The 19775-nt window shown below is 44.4% G+C and overlaps 1 protein-coding gene and 1 long non-coding RNA gene across 2 annotated transcripts in view; one reads left to right on the top strand and one right to left on the bottom strand.

The window, feature by feature from the left end:
- Nucleotides 1-3691, bottom strand: part of LOC128399455 (uncharacterized) — a 17134-nt gene extending 13443 nt beyond the window's left edge. The window contains exon 1 of the long non-coding RNA XR_008327229.1: nt 3579-3691. This is a non-coding gene — a long non-coding RNA (uncharacterized LOC128399455). The remainder of the gene's footprint in view (nt 1-3578) is intronic.
- ODAD1 (outer dynein arm docking complex subunit 1) overlaps nt 1-19775 on the top strand; it is a 20824-nt gene extending 1049 nt beyond the window's left edge. The window contains exons 2-14 of the mRNA XM_053360929.1: nt 2184-2283; nt 3683-3872; nt 4292-4414; nt 4502-4615; nt 5394-5461; nt 6871-7058; nt 9006-9131; nt 9347-9429; nt 10075-10243; nt 12567-12730; nt 13359-13462; nt 16607-16685; nt 18315-19775. Of these exons, the coding sequence (XP_053216904.1) occupies nt 2184-2283; nt 3683-3872; nt 4292-4414; nt 4502-4615; nt 5394-5461; nt 6871-7058; nt 9006-9131; nt 9347-9429; nt 10075-10243; nt 12567-12730; nt 13359-13462; nt 16607-16685; nt 18315-18422 (1616 nt within the window). The 3' untranslated portion in view covers nt 18423-19775. The remainder of the gene's footprint in view (nt 1-2183; nt 2284-3682; nt 3873-4291; nt 4415-4501; nt 4616-5393; nt 5462-6870; nt 7059-9005; nt 9132-9346; nt 9430-10074; nt 10244-12566; nt 12731-13358; nt 13463-16606; nt 16686-18314) is intronic.

The following is a 19775-nucleotide window of genomic DNA, read 5'->3' as shown; positions in this document are numbered from 1 at the left end:
GAACTTCCCATGACACTTCTTAGCCTAAGTCTCTGCTATAAAGCACCCATGTCATCATATATATATATATACACACACACACACACACACACACATATACATATACATATTTGGCATTTTTATAAAGGGTTTTCATGGACAATATTGCTGTGGTCTTAGGCCAGTGCATGTATGTAGAAAGCTATGAAACCAGCAATAATAAATATTTTTACTGAGAAGATTTATGCTAGTAGCTCACTGTCTGCAGTGAAATGTGTATAACTACATCAGACTCACTGAAACTGATCCCAGGTTGAAGCAAACTGAAGGTACCAGACAGTTCTGCAAAATCTGATACAAAAATAAAGCTAAGAGGGTATCTCCTTCTTTGACAGCTACATGAAATAATATATATTTCCTTTCAGTTTTTGCCAGGGTGACTAGGAAGGAGTTGGGGGATATTTTTCAAGCCAAGCAAAAATGTTGCTAAAGGGGACTGCTTTTGAAAGGGAGTAGAGGGATGAGAAATAAGGCCTTTGTATCCAAAGAATGAGGCCAAAGAGACAGAACCAGGGAGCCTTGGCTGTTTTCCACATGTCTTGGTTAGCTTGTAAGAATTACTCTTTGAACTAGGCCTCTTAAGTGAATGTTGGCTTTGAAAAGCAGCAGGGACTAAATTAAAGTAGCGGAGGTACAAATTGTCCAAATCCTTGCTAGCATACGGGGGACACATGTGGGCATGAGTCAGTGGCTTTGTGAGGATCCAGAGACTGAGTCATTCGCTTTTCTGAGAGTGAACAAAAAATGGCAGTCGAGGAACAAAACAAGAGCCTGTCTGCCGCCAAGGGGCCATAAGGCTGGAGTGTAGAATAAAGGTTTGTCTGTTCTTGGCACTATTAGCACCTGATCAGAAAAGCAATCATGTCCTGATGAGGAGGGAACAGGTATTTCCTCGCTCCCCTGGCTGCCTCCCCTGAAAGACAGCACAGCCTCTTCTGTTCCTCAGTCCTTTCCTCATAAACTGCACTGAATGATTGGGCTCAGCACTGATCAAAGCATGCCACACATCAGGGCTGCCTAGATCAGGAGCACAAAAGCAGCTCTACCAACTCCTCCCAGAGTCTTCCCAAGCTCTGAAGACTCAAGGATTCCCTGGGTCCAGGAACCTGATAGTGATCAAAGAGACCTATCATTTGGCTACATGGAGGCTATTGACACTTGTGTACTGTATGTGTTGTTTCTTCAGAGAATTGAAGGCTCTTTGAAAGAAGGATTGCTGTGTACATGAAGGCTGTGTATGCACCATACCTTTAAAGCACATTCTTTCCCTCAAAGAATTCTGGGCACTTGCATACCGCCCAACATTTATCCAATGAAAATAGGGATGTCCCATTCCTTAATGATAATTTCACTATTCATACCCCACACATCTGACTAGGTTGCCCCAGCACCTCTGGGAAGCTTCCAACATACATAAAAAGGTAATAAAACATTGAACATTAAAAAACTTCCCTATACAGGATTGCCTTCAGATGGCCTGGGGGTCAGATAACTCCATACCCTCCAACATTTCTCCAGTGAAAATAGGGACATTCTAAGGAAAAGTGGGACATTCCAGGATCAAATCAGAAACCGGGATGGCTTCTCTAAATCAGGGGCGTCCCTGGAAAATAGGGACACTTGGAGGGTCCACACTCACTGAGTTATAATTTTCAGCAACTCTTAACTAACCACATCGCCCAGAATTCTATGAGGAAAAGCATGTTCTCTGGCAGGCAGGTCTTAGAGGCTTTTTTATTGTTGCAGGAACCTGCGAAACCTGTTTGTTCAGAAGTGACATTGGGACAAAACCTGTGGGCATGTTCATGGAAAGTGAAGCCTCTTTCAAACCCCTTTTGGCTCTCTTAAAAACAGCTGTTTGTCTCGAGCCTAACAAAGCCAACTGGAGCTCATTATATAAATGGAATACCACTGGTAGTCATTAAGTTGCTCATGATTGTGCTCATCAAATCTGTGCCAAACACAGCAGGGAAGTTCCCTTCTTTCTGCAATCCTGGACCACATTAGTCTCTGCCCTAATTCTTGCGCCAGGTGTGATAGGTGGGGTCTTTAAGAGAAGGCCATCATGCTGGACTTTCTAACCACCTTTCTTTCCTCTGTCTCCCCAAACCACCTGTTGCTTCACTGGCTTTGTGTTCCACTAGCCGAAAGCGAGTTAGCCAAACTCCAGCGCCAGTTTCGTCTCCTTGAAGGCAACCGTCATGCCTACGCTTTCGAATCCCATGAAATCATTCGCAGGCAGAAGTATGTATTCATCTCATACCCTTGCTAAAATTCTGGATCCCTTTTGGAGATCCCTTTTGTTTTTCCCTGTTCACAGCAGGAACGTCATGGTTGTACTGTCCTCTTACGCTGGAGATGGACATAGTTCTTTAGATAGCTGGAAGTAGTCTGGGAGAGACCATCACAGTGTATGCATTTGGGTTTTGGAGGCTATACCAAATCCTGCAAAATATTTTTATTGGGGGCAAGAATGAGCTGATCCCTCTTTTACATCATATTCAGATTTCTAATAGAAACAAGCCTGTTGCCCATCACCAGCCTTAAATTGCTTTCATTGGACCAGTTGTCTAATCTTTAGTTTCAGTTGTGCCACAATTTGATGAGAGAGTGGTATATAATGGCATTGAGGGGTGCTATCTCCTGTCCATTTTTCTTGGCACAGAGCACAGCCTGTCATCTCTTGTTCTGAAACATCCAGTTTTGGATTTGGGGAGCATTTGAATATTGTACATCCTACTGCAAGGAGAGAGCTGTAAGCTGAGCGTTAAGAAATAATCCCCACCTCATGTACTGAAGCAGATACTGACTTAACACAAGGGCACATAGCAACTGATATGCTCCTGGCAACACACAGCTGACAATTGGTTTGGTCACATCAAGTGTGGACATGTTTGTGCATATAACCTGCCTTTCTTTAGCACATGCGGCCAAATTCCATCTCCCACAATCTATCACATATGTGTACATGCATGGACAAACATTTTATTTTTGCCATTATGCGCTTTTGCACGCTGACATGGTTTCAGATCTTCTACTCATGATTCTGTGTGTCCAACCTCTTCCTGCCCCTTTAGTATAAAACGTTCCCAGAGAATTTAGGATTCTTCTCTCTCTTCGTACTCTGGTTTAGATCACTTAATGAACGTTAACTCATCATCCCTGCCCCTGAGAACCTTGAAGTTCTGGCCTTCTACCCTGGCCTACAAAACACAGTACTTTCTTTGTAGGGAAATCAGAAATTCTGCGTTCCCAACACTGCTTGTTTCACAGGGATGTAAAGGCACAATAAGTCACCCTAAGGCCTGAAATCTATTGTGTCTTTTTACACAGAGCTGCTAATTTTGAACTCTTGAAGCCTGCTCTCTTTTGAGAGTATATCCTGTCCCGATTCTCCCCTTCCCCATTCCATCTTGTCCCACCCAGAGTTGGGGAGATGCATGCTCAGATTCAAATCGCCAGCTTTCCAGGAGTTTCTGTAGCAGTGTCTCAAAAGCTCCTCTGAGCTGGCGCTGCCACCAATCCCAAACAAAACTCACCAGCACACCTGCTGCCATGGTGCTCCGGTCCGTGCCCACGCAGCTGTGTCTCGCCGTGTCATCCTGCCGCCCCTCAGAGTCTCTGCCCCTCTTCTCTTGGACAGGGCAGAGATAAAGCGCCTGGAGAAGGATAACAAAGAGCTGCTTCAGAGGCACGCTGTGGCTGAGAGCAAGGCCAACGCACAGCAGGAAAAGGTCCACGGTGACACTCTCCGTTCCTTGTTGGGACAGCGGGATGAAGTGAAGCAGCAAATAATTCAAGAGAAGAAGCAGGTAGCCCTGCTTGATAAAGAGGTATGGAGAAGGGAGCTAAGTACCAAGTTGCTTGGCATTTATTGATGTGAAGTAGTGTCCTGTGCTAGGATTTTGAAGCCTTCCAGGTGGGGAGTGGAGTATAATAGCAGGTACAGAGAACAAGTAGTGTGAAGTGAGGCCCTGAGAGCAGAATGGAAGTCTAAGAAAAATATTTTTTCCTTCACTTTCCCCCACCCCCCAAAAAAATCCAGGCGAAGAGAAACTCCAGAAAGGAGAGGAGGATCTTTTGGGTTAAAAATGGGTGTGAGGGCTTTAAAAAATGCAGAGGGAATTGGCAGCTAGGACTTGAGGGTCGAATTCATTAGAACAGGGGATCCAAGAGCCAAGGATTCTTTAGTCCTATCCCAAATACTAGTTTCTTATCCCATTTCCCCGCTTTCATTCTTCATTTCTGACAGATCGAAAACTGGAACAAGCGTTTGACTGACCAGAAGCTGGTGGTGGGCACTGGGACCCTGATCCAGGAACAGAAGGGCAACTTGCTGAAGCGGATAGGAACAGTTGAGAATCAGCTTGACCGGGTAAAAATGGTTGCAAGTGCCCAGGGTTTCTGAGAGCCAGGATTCTTGGCTTGTCTTTAGTTTCTCACTCCACTTTTCTATTTCCAGACCACCACAGAATTCAATTCTCAGCTCGTCTTGAATTCACAGCTACGTGAGGATCTAGAAATTCTCCGGCTTGAACACGATCGCTTTGAACAGCTTTATAAACGTCTAGAGACGGTACATTCACACTAAGAGGAAATTGAGGAGAGTTGACAGGATGTAATTGCCCAAGAGAGTTTCTGAGAGGGACTGGAGTCGTGAGATAGACTAATGAAGGTTCTGTTATAGAATTGTGAGATCTGGTTGCTTGGAGAGAACTCCAGCATGGAATGGAAGGATATGATTGACTGTTGAGAGTGTTATTAAAAAAAATATCAAGGCTTTTTATTGGCTGGGAGAGAATCACAAAGCTAAACCATGCATTTGGAAAGTACCGTATTTTTCGCTCTATAACACACACCCGACCATAACACACACGTAGTTTTTAGAGGAGGAAAATCCGTAGGCATGCCACCTGTAGGCATTCCCTCCATAACACGCACAGACATTTCCCCTTACTTTTTAGGAGGAAAAAAGTGAGTGTTATGGTGCAAAAAATACGGTATGTTTTATCTTATTAAACTAGGGATTGTAACTGACCAACTAGATTCTGACAACAAAAATTATGATGCCCCCTGCCTTATTCCTATCCTCTTGGACCTAAGGATTTCTGATTCTTGGGTTTGACAGGGCAGGGTCTGAAGGCCAATTCACAGGACCTCTTTAACACTTGCAGATTCATGTGGAGTTTAAATCTATGGACTGTGCTTCTGCTATGGTGTGGATGACAATGGTTAGGAAAGAAGGGAAGAGCTGTGATTGGGCTACAGTGAGGAGATAGAACTTTGTGAACAGGATAGTACAGCTGTGTTGCAATTAGGGACTAGATCTGAATGCTTCCTCTCTCTCCCTCTAGGAGCTGTTGGAAACTCGTAGAGCCATTGGCGCAGTCATCAGCACATCCTCTGCAGCCTACGAAGCAAGGTTAGGGGAAGGGGAGTACTCAAGCACGGTGGGGCAGGGAGGAGTGTCCCTGCAGAAACCTTGCTCATGTTCATACCCTGGTTCTTCATTGCTCTTCCATTGTCCTGCTGCCTCCACCCATTCATGCACTGTGACAACTTAATCAGCAATAGCCATGCTCCCTCCAAGTCCTAGCTTCTAAGCATCACTCTAATATAAAAGACGCGGGTGGCACTGTGGGTTAAGCCACAGAGCCTAGGACTTGCCGATCAGAAGGTCAACGGTTCGAATCCCCGTGATGGGGTGAGCTCCCGTTGCTCGGTCCCTGCTCCTGCCAACCTAGCAGTTCAAAAGCACGTCAAAGTGCAAGTATGTGATGTGATTTAATTTGATGTGATTGGCCAGTTAATAAAAATTATTTAAAAACAACAACAACAAAACAAAAGCACGTCAAAGTGCAAGTAGATAAATAGGTACCGCTCCGGCAGGAAGGTAAACGGCATTTCCGTGAGCTGCTCTGGTTCGCCAGAAGCGGCTTAGTCATGCTGGCCATGTGATTCGGAAGCTGTACGCCGGCTCCCTTGGCCAATAAAGCGAGACGAGCGCCGCAACCCCAGAGTCGGCCACGACTGAACCTAATGGTCAGGGGTCCCTTTACCTTAATATAAAAGACAGGGCTATATATCCTGTGCACTAAAATGGAAATTCTGCTTCAGGGAAACAAAAATTCTGCACCAGGAAAAGCAGGATTCTGTGACCTGTACAGCAAGCCTGAGGAACCTTTTTGGCTCTGTAGGTCAGATCCAAGCCACACAGTCCAAATTTGACATGCAGGCATGGCTACTGATGTCACATAGTTGGGACTTCACAGCAACACCCAAAGCTTGCAAAGAGCATTGCACAGTGCTTAAAAGAATGCGAGGCTTTACCAAACCGTCAGGTGATGGGGTGGTAGAGCCAAAGCCTGCTTTCCTTTTCCAGTGCATCAAGGAGTGCACTTTGAGGCTCTTGATTGCACATCGGCACCTGCGTCTTCCATTAGAGTGGACCAGGCCATCAGCCCATTGAACACAATGCACTCTCAGTCCTGACTTACGGCTGCTCTCCTGTATCATGGACTGAGGCCTTTCCCAGCCTTTTCTACCTGAGATTCCGTAATTGGAGATGGCAGCAGTTGAGCATAGGACCTTCTGCACGCAGAGATGTTTTATGCTGGGGGAGCTGTGGCCTCTCCTAAATGGTGAAGTAATATCTGAAACAAGGACTTCCTGCCTGTCACTCACACTCTTCATCTTTAAGCTAGATTTCAGGGGTGGTGAAGAAACGGGGATAAGAGCATGAAGAAAAGTTGGGAAGTGGAATTGCTGGTGGTTCTTTCTCACATATCCAAACCTTGTCCCCATCCCATTTGTCCACTGGGGTAAATATAGGGATGAGGCACATACGCGCCTAGGCCAGCTGCAGGACAAGGCAAAGAAAGATGTAGCGCAGTATGAATCGGAGATGAAAGAATTATGCCGCCAGATAGAGAATGACCAGCGCTTGAATGATTTCATTTCCGTCAAGCTGCAGGAGAGGACATTGACGGAGGAGGCACTAAAGGCCAAGCAAAAGAAAGGTTTGTGTGTGTGTGTGTGTGTGTGTGTCATGTATGGTTAGGAGCTATTTATTGAGTCATTCATTCATTCCCACATGCCCAGAAGTGGTCTTGTGGCAAGACAAAACAGGCACAGAACAAATAGAAACTAAGCAATGGCTCAGGTGACCTCAGTGATTTGGAGTGCCAGTTTCCAGCTCTGGCTCATTTGTTAGCCATGGACCCTTTTGGACAGAAATAACTTGGACATTGTTACCCATGCTCTGGCAACTTCAGAAATGGATTATTGCAACATGTTCTCTGTAGGGCTGCCCTTGAAGATGACTTGGGAGACTTCAACACATCCAAAAGACAGCTACTGGCTGGGGATCCATTTAGAACTCACATAGCCAGTTTCAAACAGGTGCATTGGTTGCCAATTCATTTCTAGGCTCAGTTCAAAGTGCTCATGCTAGGATTTAAAGCTTTAAATGACTTAGGCACCAAATGTATGAAAGACCCGCTTGCTTCCCTACAGACCTTCTCCGGGATTTAGAATGTTGTAGGGTAGTTCTGCCATCTTCAACAGTTGAGGGGGACAGCCCAGGAGAGGGCATTATCTGTGGCAGTTCTAGACTATGTTCCCTTCCCACAGATGTGTGTCTTGCACCTTCACCATGTGGTTTTCATCATTTGCTGAAGATGCACCTCTTTATCCTGGCCTCTGACGCCTGAGATACATATCTCAGGGTCCACCCTATTCTCTTAATTGTATTCTGTTTTAACCGTTCTTAAAGTTATATTTTTAAATTGTTGTAACCTGCCCTGGGAACTCACGGTGAAAGGCAGTTAGAAAATTAAGATGTCCTGAATAATAATACGCAATGAGCAAAACTAAAAGTTATGTATTAAATTCCACAAAAGCTTGTAGTAAATTCCCCCCACAATAGCAAGATCTGTTTGGATCTACAGAAGCAAGATCACCATACAGTATAACTTACCAACAGCAGATATCACCAGCAGCCCAAAACTGCACAATCATACGCTTGTGAGAAAAGGGCCAGTGTTTGCTTCTTTGTCTGGTGCCAGAAGTATTCCTTGGCCTTTGGGAGGCAAGTGTGTGTTGTGGTTTATAGTGGGACAGCTCAGAGCCAGGACTGCTGCCTTCTCTGGGAAGAATTTTGTGAATTAAAGCAGAGGATCTTGGGGGTTAATACCTAATCAATCTGTGTTATCTTAAGTTACCCCGCAAAACACACACACACACACACACATATTTTAATGAACTTTTTTGTATTCAGAGAAATAGTTGGCTAAAGAGTATGGCTGCAGCCCAATTAAAACATTTTAATAAGTTATCATGTGAGTTTTAATAAATTATCATGTGAGTTTGATTTAAATTCTCATGTGGGTAAAACAGTATTTCTAAAGCAATCTACCTACTTCCTTTGGCATAGCAATTATTAACAGTAATTGGGTCAACGGCAAGCCATTGCTAAACAGACTATAGCTTACTGAAAAGCAGCAACAAACCACCACTTATGGTTTGTTTCTCTCCATGCAAATCTTCCAACGCTCACCTTCATGGGGATTTCTCTATTTCTCTTGCCGTGAGAGAGGGAGAAAACCTTTTTTCCATGCCACGCATAATTTTGTAAATGTCTGTCTTGCCGCCTCTTGCGCCCCTTTTCTCTAAGCTAAAAAGCCCCCAGTGCTGCAACCTTGTCATAGGGGACATCAACCTTGCTTTCTTCGTGTGGTTTGTTGGAGGAGAATCGAGCCACGAGCGCTGGTTTACACGTCACATCTTGCTTCCTCTTGCGGTTTATAATAATTGAAATGTTGCAGCTTTGGTCAAGACAAGTGATTAAAAAAGATGGGTGGCTTTTCCACTCCTTTAATGCATGTCTCTGATTGAGGTGGGGATTCACATGACTTTGAGGTTGCCCTAGGAACCGGGGCTCCTAGATTCTCTTTATTTTCAATCAGAGGAAGAGTCCAAACGGAAAGACCCTGAGGAGGAGATGCTTGAATCTTTACACACCACTGTGGATCAAGTCCTGGAACTCACCGACGCCCCAACCTTGGATGCTGCATTGAATATATACGTGCAAGGTGATAGGCAAGGCAGGGGGCTGCAATGGGAGAGGGTCCATTTTCCTTTTGAACCATGACTGTCCTTTGGGTCTTTTTGGCTCAGGAAGAACAGAATGAGATCTGGGACCTTACCCTTTATAGGGACTTCCCTTGAATCAGTTTGGGTACTGGCTGGTTCAGGCAGTGGGATGCGAGTTAAGATCTGCTACCGATGTTTTTCTTTCCCACTTCAGAGGAGGAACGGAACTTTGCTCAGTTCAACTACGTCAATGATCAGAACGATCAGAAGGAGCAGATATGGGAACAAATCACTGAGGTTAGTGCTGTGTCTTGGTTTCCCCTCCCTCCCATTACAATTTATCATAGAATTAGTGATATTCGTGCAAGCAAGTTTTTTTGAAGTCTCTACACAATGCTGTCATCATCACAATGCCAGCCCATACTTCCCCACCCTCTTCCCCAATTCTTCCAACCTTTGCTGCTGTTAGCAAGCAGGGATTCCTGCCGCATCTTGCTGAACGAGGCTGAAGTTTGCTTCCTGGTTCCCAGTTCCTTATTCAACAGAAGTGCAGAAACAAGTAGTATGTGTCCCCACCATATAGATTTAAAGCATGCGGCTTGGGGACGACGACTGTAGTTTGTTAAGGGTGCTGGGTCAAACTAGAATTCCAAGATTCTTTGTGGAAAGCTATGTGCATTGAATCTGCTTTAAATGTATGCTGTGGCTGCCCTCTGCTTACCCAAATACACCTTGGGCTGCACCACATTGCATCAGGGCTCTTTCCCTTTTGAGATGTCCTAGCACCACAGTGTTATTTTTGCACAAGCTTCTTTCAGGAACGATGCCCTCCCACCCTCTTATCACTTATTTGCGCCTTGTTTTTGCCAACCTCCTGTAATAGTGAAATTAATGACGACCCCCCCCCCCCGCTTTCTCCATCTTGCTCCTCCACTCTTCTAGCTCTACCATGAGATACAGGAGGCGCAAAAGCAAAGTGCCCAGGACGAGGGAGAGCAGCTGTTGCGGCTCAAGGAGGCTGAAGCGCAGCAGGAGGAAGCTGTGAAAGAGGCGAACGGGATTGAGCTGGCATTGAAGGGTCACCACAAGATTTGGGAGCAGCTCAAGAACGGTAAGCAGGGACTGTGTTTGTGTGCCAGGAAGAGAAAGATGGTGGAGGCACCATCGTAGGAACTGGAAACATGTTCTGAAGCTTTCCTTTGCAACCCGCTGAACTTGGGGCTTGGTTTTGTCTTTGCACTGAAAATGTAGATTCTCGGGATGCCCCTTTTCATAGCAGTTGCTGAGCTCTCGCAGCAAGGAATCTGGCCAGCGATTGATTGATTGATTGCACTTACATGCCACCTTTTTCTCCAAAGAGCTCAAGGTGGCATACACAGTTCACTCACTCCACATTTAATCTCCACAACAATCCTGTGAGGTAGGTTAAGCTGAGAGGCAGTGGCTGGCCCAGGGTCACCCAATGAGCTTCATGTCTGAGGAGGGATTTGAACCCTGGTCTCCCATGTTCTAGTCTGACACTCTAACCACTACACCACACTGGCTCTCACTATTGGGCAGGTTTGAGTGCTAGGCTAGCACTACACAGATAGTGGAGGATGAGAGGCTTCACTTTCTAACAGCGAATGCCAGTGCCCAGCCCTGGTCACCAGGCCCTGTTACGTTCAGCACCATTATTTTTTTTAAAAAGGAAGAAGCGGTTGTGGTTCCTTGCCAGTAGTTGGGATGGTGGTGGGGAGGGAAATGGCTTTGTGTTCTGGTTTGAAAAGGCTGTATGGGCCTGATGCAGTCCACAGACTCCCTTGAGGAACAGGATGATCAGCCAACAGGCACAGCTAGTCACAGAAAATAGCACAGATCCTGGTTGTATCATCCTCAGCAGACAGATAAGCTTGAGGAGGGGGGAGGTCTGAAAGGCAAAATTGGAAGAGGGAGAGAATATCATTTTGTCAAAATGCTCAGGCTTATCCTGTGGAATTGGTTGCCAGTAGGTGTGGGACAAAGGAAATAATTTATTTTATTATTTTTATTTTCCATGCAATGTGTAATTAGGACTGAAGACAAACTGCAGCATTTAAGAAAGCTGAGTGATTTTAAGAGGCTTTCCTTTCCCAACGGACCCTTCTTTCAAATTGCCTTCAGCTTTCTGGGAAAAAAGACAAAAGAAAGCTGTCACCTGACTCCAGCCTGTCTCTTGGAATTCATAGTCACAAGATGGGCTGATGGCTGGCCAGTTGAAGATAGCTTCCAAAGAGCCATGTAGACAAAAAGTACAGAACATGCAGGGCAAATCTGCACTATCATATCCTGGCTCAATAAGCCAGGATGTGAATGAGTGTTATCTGCCGCTTCGCTCTGCCCACAAGTAAGCAGCTGAACAAGCCAGGACTTAGCTATCAATTATAGCTTCCCATAGGGTTGTTGAGGAATTCTGATGGGAATGGGGGTGGAAATTGCCAATGCTCATTTATACATCCCATGCCAGGGATGGAAAGCAATCTCGCGAATATGAGCGGTATTTGTTGCTGCCATTTAAAGCTTGCAAAAGATACATAATTGATGACTCCCTCCCGCTTTGCATCGTGTTTCCTTTGCAGTGCAGCGAATGGTGTGAAATAATGCCAGATGTTCTGTCAAGTTCCACCACAGTGGACAGTGAGCTGAATAACATAGGGGTTTTTTGTTTTTGTCAGAAGCCAAACTGCAGTGGAATGGAAACAGTGCTGCATGCAGCAAGTGCAGGTTGGAATGGAAATTGATGGCTTCTTCCTCACTTCCTGACATGTGTGAACCTGGAAGTTATGGTTAATTGCTTACAAACTAGCCAGGATATCAAGCCATGGCTTAAAGTTGATTTTAAGACACTGGCTGGTTTGTAAGCCATTCACCATAGTTTCTGGGTTTTCAGATAATGGGCAGCTATGATAGACAGCTGGGTCCTGGCTTGTTCAGCCGCCTGCTTGCTGGGCTGAGGAAAGGAGCTGCCTGGCACCTGCGAGCAGCAGTAGCTCATGCATATCCTGGCTTATTAAATGCCAAGATAAGACCATGCAAACCAGGCCACCATTTATCAAGTTGACTCTTAGCAGGGCTGGAGCTACCATTGCCTTGGGCAGCGAATTCTGTGTGTCATGAAAGAGCAGAAAAATGATAGATGATGATGATTATTATTATTATTCTGCTCCCAGGGAGAGGTGTTTATTTTGGGGGACAGGGTGTTGTCTCATGTGCAGAATAATTTGGCAAGCCTTAGGTACTAGGCACCTTGAATTGGGGAAGGGGCGCCACTCGCTGGGCTGACCCCTGGCGCTTATCCAGGTTGACCTCAAGACTTCCAGGCTCTCTAGGAAGTGAGTGGAAATGAGTGCTTAAAGTTAAGAGCTGTGTGGGTGGGCAGGGATTCATTCATTTTGCTTTCTTTCCTCCTCTCAAAGCAATCGAGGCTCTCTTTTGGAAACTGCAGTGTGACTACTCAGTGCTGGAAAAGAAGCTGGGGGGGTCGACGACTGCCCAGGACGAGAACGTTGCAATCTACCTGGGCTTGATTGAGCAAAAGACCAACCAGCTGTTGGCTATGTATTCTTTCGCCAAGGCTGAGGTATGCAGGGTGGATGGGCAGGACACAACAACAGGGGCAGGAGAAAGGGATGGCTCAGGGATCATGGAGAAAGGGAGAGGAGGAGACAACCTTTTGACTCACTTCTCTGAGCCCAATTCCCTGCTGCAATTACCGTGTGCAAAATATTTTACTGAGAGTGAGAACCCCTATCGATTTTGCAGGACAAACCTGCTTGTAAATCTTTCCTGTTGAATAGTCTAGGGTTTTAATCCCATTCTGATATAACTGTTCGTATGTGTTCCTTTCAAAATGTCCTGGTACAGAGGGAAATTACTTTGCAACTCTGCAGTGGAGTCCACAGGGCTTGAAAGCATGATATTACTTTTGCTTTGCCAGCCTCATTTCAAATCCCTTAACACATTTACTTTTATTTTATCAAATGCATTTCTGCAATTGTGAGAGTAAGTAACCTTTTTAAAAAACCGAAAACCAAAATTCTCATATTAGCTGTAGCTAACGAAGTCACTCAGTTTTTAATTGATCTAGTAGGAAGAATAGATAGATCTGGATTAATAGGTGGGGCAGAGTACTTGACCTCAGGCTGTTTTATTTTAAATCTCTAGTGGGAGGGGAAGCAATCAATAAACCTTGCCTCTTCTTTTCTCAGGAATATGATCAGCCCTACGACACTCTGGAGACAGTGCAACTGCTTCTGGGGCAGAAACCTGAGATTCGGGCACAGCCTATGCTTGTTCGGCCACCCACTGCTGGGTAAGGAGACCTGCCTAACCCCACATGAACCTGCCCATATGTTTAAGATTTTCTGTATCAACCTGTTTTGGACTACAATTCCTATCAGCTCCTGCCAGCCCAGCAGCTGGAGGTTACTGGGTTGGCAAAGGGTATTCTATACTGAGATCATGGAAAGCTCAGATATTTTGGGTTGCGGTAACAAGGAAAATTGGAGGGCATAGGATATGAGTTTATGAGGGACCCCATGGTTATGTTATTAGGAAAACTGAATTAGCATATGTTAAGGGAAGATGTTAGAGAATATTGTTATGAGTGTGTATTCTTTTTGTAATGGCTTTAGCTGTCCAGTTTAACTGCTCGTCAGCATCTCAAAGAATGAGCTAAGTGATGATTCTGTCTGGGAAAATGGGGTAGGTGTTGTCGTGCATGTGGAGGAGGACTTAAACATGTTGCAGAGTTCCCAAAAAATAGACTAGAGGCAATTGTATTTCATCCAGCAGAGCTTTACTGCTACTGAAGGCAAATAAATGAGCATAATGGTCACAAATCCAATACATTCAGAATTGGCACAGTCCATAAGAAATCCAGTTGCAGCAGACTTAACTTAAACTTAAAAAGAACTTATAATAAGACTAAACCTCAACATTATAGCATACAGAACGGAACACCACACCAGAACAAAGAGATAGAAAAAGAAAGTGTGTGAAACCCAGGCTCCTCCTGACCTGACTATTATAGTCAGCATGACCTTGACAGAAAGATAACAGAACCAGTTTTAAACCAGCTGTACTCAGCTTCCCAGAAGGAATAACCCAAACATCAGAAACCTTCTGCCTGTTTCTTTCACATAGAAAGAAACCTTCCAGAACACTCTTGAACTAAGTAGAATAGGAAAGATCTCTACACATCAGATCAATACTTTCTGCACTAAGAAATGCAAACTGACAGGTGTCCCCCTGCACGCCCCTCAACTGGCTGGAGACCATGTGAGCCTAGGCAGAAGAACAATAGCCAAAATAGTTGTTGTGTGCAAGAGCTGGAAGCTGGGAAACAAAAACATGTTGTGGACTTTGAGGCTTCTCTGGAAACCTAAAGGGGAAGTAGGATCCATGTGTTAATGTTGTGAACCCCCGAATCCTATATCCAGGTTGTACACATGTGCATATAAAACCATACACCCTAAAGACGCCTCAGTCTCCACTGACCTCCATTCCAAGACTTAGGAGCCAACTCCTAGGTGCCAAAGATCTTTTACACCCCCATAAAATATTTGAGGGAGCTAGCCCCCCCCAAGTATTGATTGGCGTTGCCCATTTTATTCAAGTGAGCACCCCTGTTCCAAGGAAGCCAAACCCCGAGTGAGCGCTTGGAACCCCTGGAATCTCTCACTGCTTAGAGATTGGGGTTGTGCATAACATTATGTTTGTAGCACCCCAAGATACAGATAGCTAAACACTGGAAGAAACATCTATGGGAATGAGAAAAAGATATCTGGTATGGAATGTTATTGCAGAAAATGTTTTACAGTTAAAAAAAATTACAAGGAAAAATGATGAGATCATAGGATATGAATAAATTATGGATCCTATGATTATGCTATTAGGAAAGAAAAATGGTGGGCAATATGTTGGCAGTGTCCCCAGATACGGATCGCTAAACACCGGAAGAAACAGCAAATGCCATCTGTGTGGGACTGAGCAAAAGATATTTGGCATAGAATATTAATGCATAAAATATTTTACTATAAAACAATCTGGAATAGTACTGTGATGATGATGATGATGATGATGATAAAGTCCTTAAAGTGTTTGCATGAATGTATTTTGTATTGGAATTGTAAAACTCAATATAAAATATTTGGAAAGCACTACTGGAAATTAATATAAGATTCAAATTATGCCTAATTTGTAAAAGAAAGAACTGCAGTAGTAAGAATTAATTAATTATAAAGCAATTATGTCTTTATGTTGTATAGGAATGTATTATTTATATAGAGAAAGCCTCTGGTAGAATATCAAGATCGTTTGTGGATTTCTATAAAACAATGTTAATTTGCAGTGCCTTAATGTTGATAGATGACATGAGGATCATTAGTTAGAATGTATAGTTTATTCTTGTTTCTATAAAATAAGACACATTAAAAGCTGGGGAAACAAATAATTCTACTGCGGCTCTCTTCTGGCTGCTCCCACCTCCAGCATTAAAGGAGAAGAAATGGAGAACGGGGCCTTTTCTAGGACGGCCCCTGCTCTTTGATGCACCCTGTCTAGCTTCTGTCATTGGGTGCCTACATTATTAAGTTGTAGTTGCCAATTCTGCGTGTTCTTGTTTGCTCAAGAGGCATGTTTGTTTTGACTGATTTCCTGCTTTCTGTTTTGTGTATATGCTTGTGTGTTGCTGATTCTGTAATTATTTTTTAATTGTTATATTGAAATGGATGGTTTTAATTATGTTTGAAGCTGCCTTGGAGACCCATGTTGGATAAATATTTTAAAAATGCAATCAAGACTAAATGCCATATGAGGCCTTGGTTTTTACACACACACACACACACACACACACACACACACACACGGGGTAGGAAAAGCACTCATGCAGAGGAGAATATTAGATTTTCTGAGCAGAAAGGTTTACTGTGTTAAACCCATAGAAGAAATTTTAGGATGGGACTGGGATGCAATGGGTTAGATCCAGCTGCCCACATCCCAGGAAATATTTTACTCTGAATAACTTGGCAGCAGGCAGAACATTCAACAGATGCAGCGTATTCCATCTCTCTGGGTGCCTCCAGACTGCCAGTGTTTTGCAGGAGGGATTCAAGTGCAAAACTTTAGGTTTGTGCCTTTAAAGTGGGTTAAAGCACTCCGTCACCCTAGTACAACAAATCCACTTAAAAACCCCACAAAACTGGACTTCTTAGAAAGTTACGGGGAAATGCATTGAAAATTGTGGGGTAAATGAATGATTAACAGGAAGATGTGTACATCAGGATGATTGCTTATTGTCATATAAATGCCTCATGAACAAGTTGGAATAAATGCTGAATAAAAACTGGTCTTGGGAGGAGCCCTGAAAAAAAACTGTTTTTAAAAGGACTGGTTTGCAGTACTTAGTGCAAAAGACACTCTTCGTTTTTATCATCTTAATGTTTGCTCTTTGCAGAACTGGCCATGAGCCAATAACAGAAGAAGACGAGAAACCCTTAACTCATGAAGAGCTCAAGCAAAAAATTATGAATGATGTGAGTACAAAAGGCCAGACAGAGTCCTGGATGCAGAGCTAATATTACTATTACTATTACTATTACTATTACTCAGATCGGGGTCTTCTGAAGCAAGTTCCTTACTGGATTATTATTTATATACCTTTTATGACTGAAGTATATTTATATACAGCAAAATTAATTTCGAACAGCCATACAATAATTTCCTCTTCTGCTTTGCTTTTTGCAACTCTCCTTGCCTCTTGGGGCGGGGGGAGTAGATTAGGCCCCTGCTCTAAAAACATTTTCATGAAGAAGCAGTTTGGCAGTCGGAGTAAACAATCCTCACACAGGGGCAGATATTTTCCCTACCTCTTGGCATATTTATTAGTTTACTTGTCTAAGCCAAAAGGTCATGGCAAAATGCAAATAACTTGAGTCATAAAACAAGCCTGGAGACAACAAAATCCATAGAGCTTTTAAAAAAATAAAATCCGAAGGGCAACACAAAATCAAGGCAGGCTGCCCTAAAAGCAATCATGGGCGTGCTTGGATACAAACGTTTAGTGTCCCTTATGGCCCCAAGAAGCAAAGGAAGGAACATTTATCAACAACAGTCTTATCCTTTAATTATTCTTCCCACTGTAATACAGTGGTACCTCGGGTTAAGTACTTAATTCGTTCTGGAGGTCCGTACTTAACCTGAAACTGTTCTTAACCTGAAGCACCACTTTAGCTAATGGGGCCTCCTGCTGCTACTGTGCCGCCGGAGCACAATTTCTGTTCTCAACCTGAAGCAAAGTTCTTAACCTGAAGCACTATTTCTGGGTTAGTGGAGTCTGTAACCTGAAGAGTATGTAACCCAAGGTACCACTGTATGTATATCTAAAATAAATGCATGTCCTGCTCCCAGGATTTATCAACACCTCCATTTCCCTTCCTTCCTCTATTGTCTCCCCTGTGCCACCTTTCAGATAGTGAGTTCCTGAAGGCAGGGACCTGCCCACTCGCACCTCGTATATGCCATACAGTTTGATGGTGCTTCATAGAACAGCAATACTAAAACACAAATTCAGGATTTTGCTGTATTTCACCATCTAGTTAGTAGCAGGTTTTGGGGGGCCCTTGGGGAAGATACTCTCAGCATCCCCCCCCTCCTGTGTGGGCCCACCTCCCTCCTTGCCACTGTTACTGCTGCAGCTTCCCCTCTCCTTCCTATGGGCACATCTTGCACAATGCAGGAAGTTGGGCTAGATGGTCCTTTTGGTCCCTTCCAGCTATACAATTCTATGATTCTATTCTCTGTCAAGAGAGAGAAAGAGCACAGGGCAAGTGGAGATGGACACTTTTCCTTCTCTTTACACTTGTCCTTCTTGCATCTTCAAAAAGGTGCGATGGACTGGCAGCAACAGTGAAAAGGAGGAGCGACAGGCCCCCAGAGGTTACGGGACTTGGCAGAGGGTCCCCTGCAGGGAACCCAAGATGCCAACCTCTGACACCATACAGTAGCAGTTAAGGCATTCAATAAGTTACTGATCCAGGTATTCTGATCTCAAGAGTCTTGTATGTGATGCCGAAGAGTCTTTCCCTGAGCCTTTTCCACAGATGCATGCGGTTACGAAACCATTTCACAAAATTAACTGAGGTTTTTCTTCCCCCGGCCTCCAGATCGCAAGCAAGACAGCAGCGCTTTCCATAAAGAGGAACACACAACCTGATTTAGCGGATGAACGTGGTGCGTTAAGTTCGGCCAAGAAACAATCTCAGGCCTCTTGACTGGAGTAGGAAGCTATATACACGGTCTGTGTCCCGTGCCACGCAAAAGACGGAAGCCAAGTTTGCCCCTGGCAGTGTTGTGTTACGGTGTGGTCCTGCGCCACTGCCTTTACACCTGTAGCCTCTGCAGCCTTCTTCCCATTTGGGATGATCGGCGTGCTTGGATGTAGCCTCCACCCTGCCGTGGATCTCCAAAGATCTCCCTCCTCCTGGTGAAACGCCCCTCTTCTTGGCTGCTCGCTCGATCAGGACAGATGGACTGTGCCGATGATACATAACACATGGTCCGCCATATCAACAACGCTCTTCACTCCCGTGCTGCCCACTTGCTTAAATTCTTCATAATTTGACTCTAGATCCTCTTTCAAAGAAAGAATGCGTCTTAAAAAACAACAACCTCTGCCTGTTTTCATGGTACATCGACTTGCGACCTCTCTGATAAAGGAATCTATCCCTCGAGTCTCTGGTTTAGTGAGCTGGCACTTCTAGAAGCTTTCTGGAGCAAGGGGGCCCAGCTCCCTGTCCTAACAGGATTCACCATTGGGCTTAGAAGCAGGTGACTAAAACTTGGCTCTGTTCCCTAGCAGCCATCTTGTGTCAGGAAACTGGCATGTTAGCTCCCTCATGCTATGAATTGCCAGAGTCTAATGAAGTCTCGTTCGCTGTCTTAGACAGAGTGGTTGAGGCCCATGAAGGGTATAAAGTGTCTGCTCCGCTGTGTGAGAGGAAATTGGGTGTGTTCAAAGCATTGGCCACATGTTTTAACTTCTTTTTTTTAAAACCAACTATCCTGTTCCTCAGAGTGTGTTTTTTACCACATGGGTATCTAAAATGAGACTGTGTCAGTTCCACCCAGAGCACTCGTTTACCACTGCTAAACTGCAGCGTCTTGAGTTTTGAAGATTACATGTAAACGTCTATGCAAAAATTCTGCTTTTTATGGTGAGGAGCAGTTTCCTCAAGGTGTGGGTTGTTGTTTTTTAAGTTCTTTTAGCCCTGATTTTAGAATGAGTGGTTTTTTTTAAAAACCTCAAAAAGAGTGATACTCCCATCATATTCACCTCACCCAAACCCTCCCCTGCAGTGCCCTCTTCCTACAGTGTCGCCAGAGAATAATCTTGGGGAATCCATTCCTCTCCCAAAGATAATCATCATGGAAAAAATCTCTGTCGTTCCCATGGGTGTGGAATGTGGGAGTGGTGCGTGTTGGGGAGGCCGCAGCAGTGGGTGGGGCCTGCCCTCTGATGGGGGCAACTCATGCACAGTCCCTGTGACAAGTGGGGAAAAACTATCGCGTTTTTTGATTATCAGTGTAAATTGGAAACTAAAATGATTAAAATGTTTAACTGGTGA

Source organism: Podarcis raffonei, chromosome 13 (genome assembly GCF_027172205.1).
Source record: "Podarcis raffonei isolate rPodRaf1 chromosome 13, rPodRaf1.pri, whole genome shotgun sequence".
NCBI lineage: Eukaryota > Metazoa > Chordata > Lepidosauria > Squamata > Lacertidae > Podarcis > Podarcis raffonei.
Note: the sequence above shows the minus strand (reverse complement) of the source record. Positions and strands in the feature narration are given on the sequence as shown.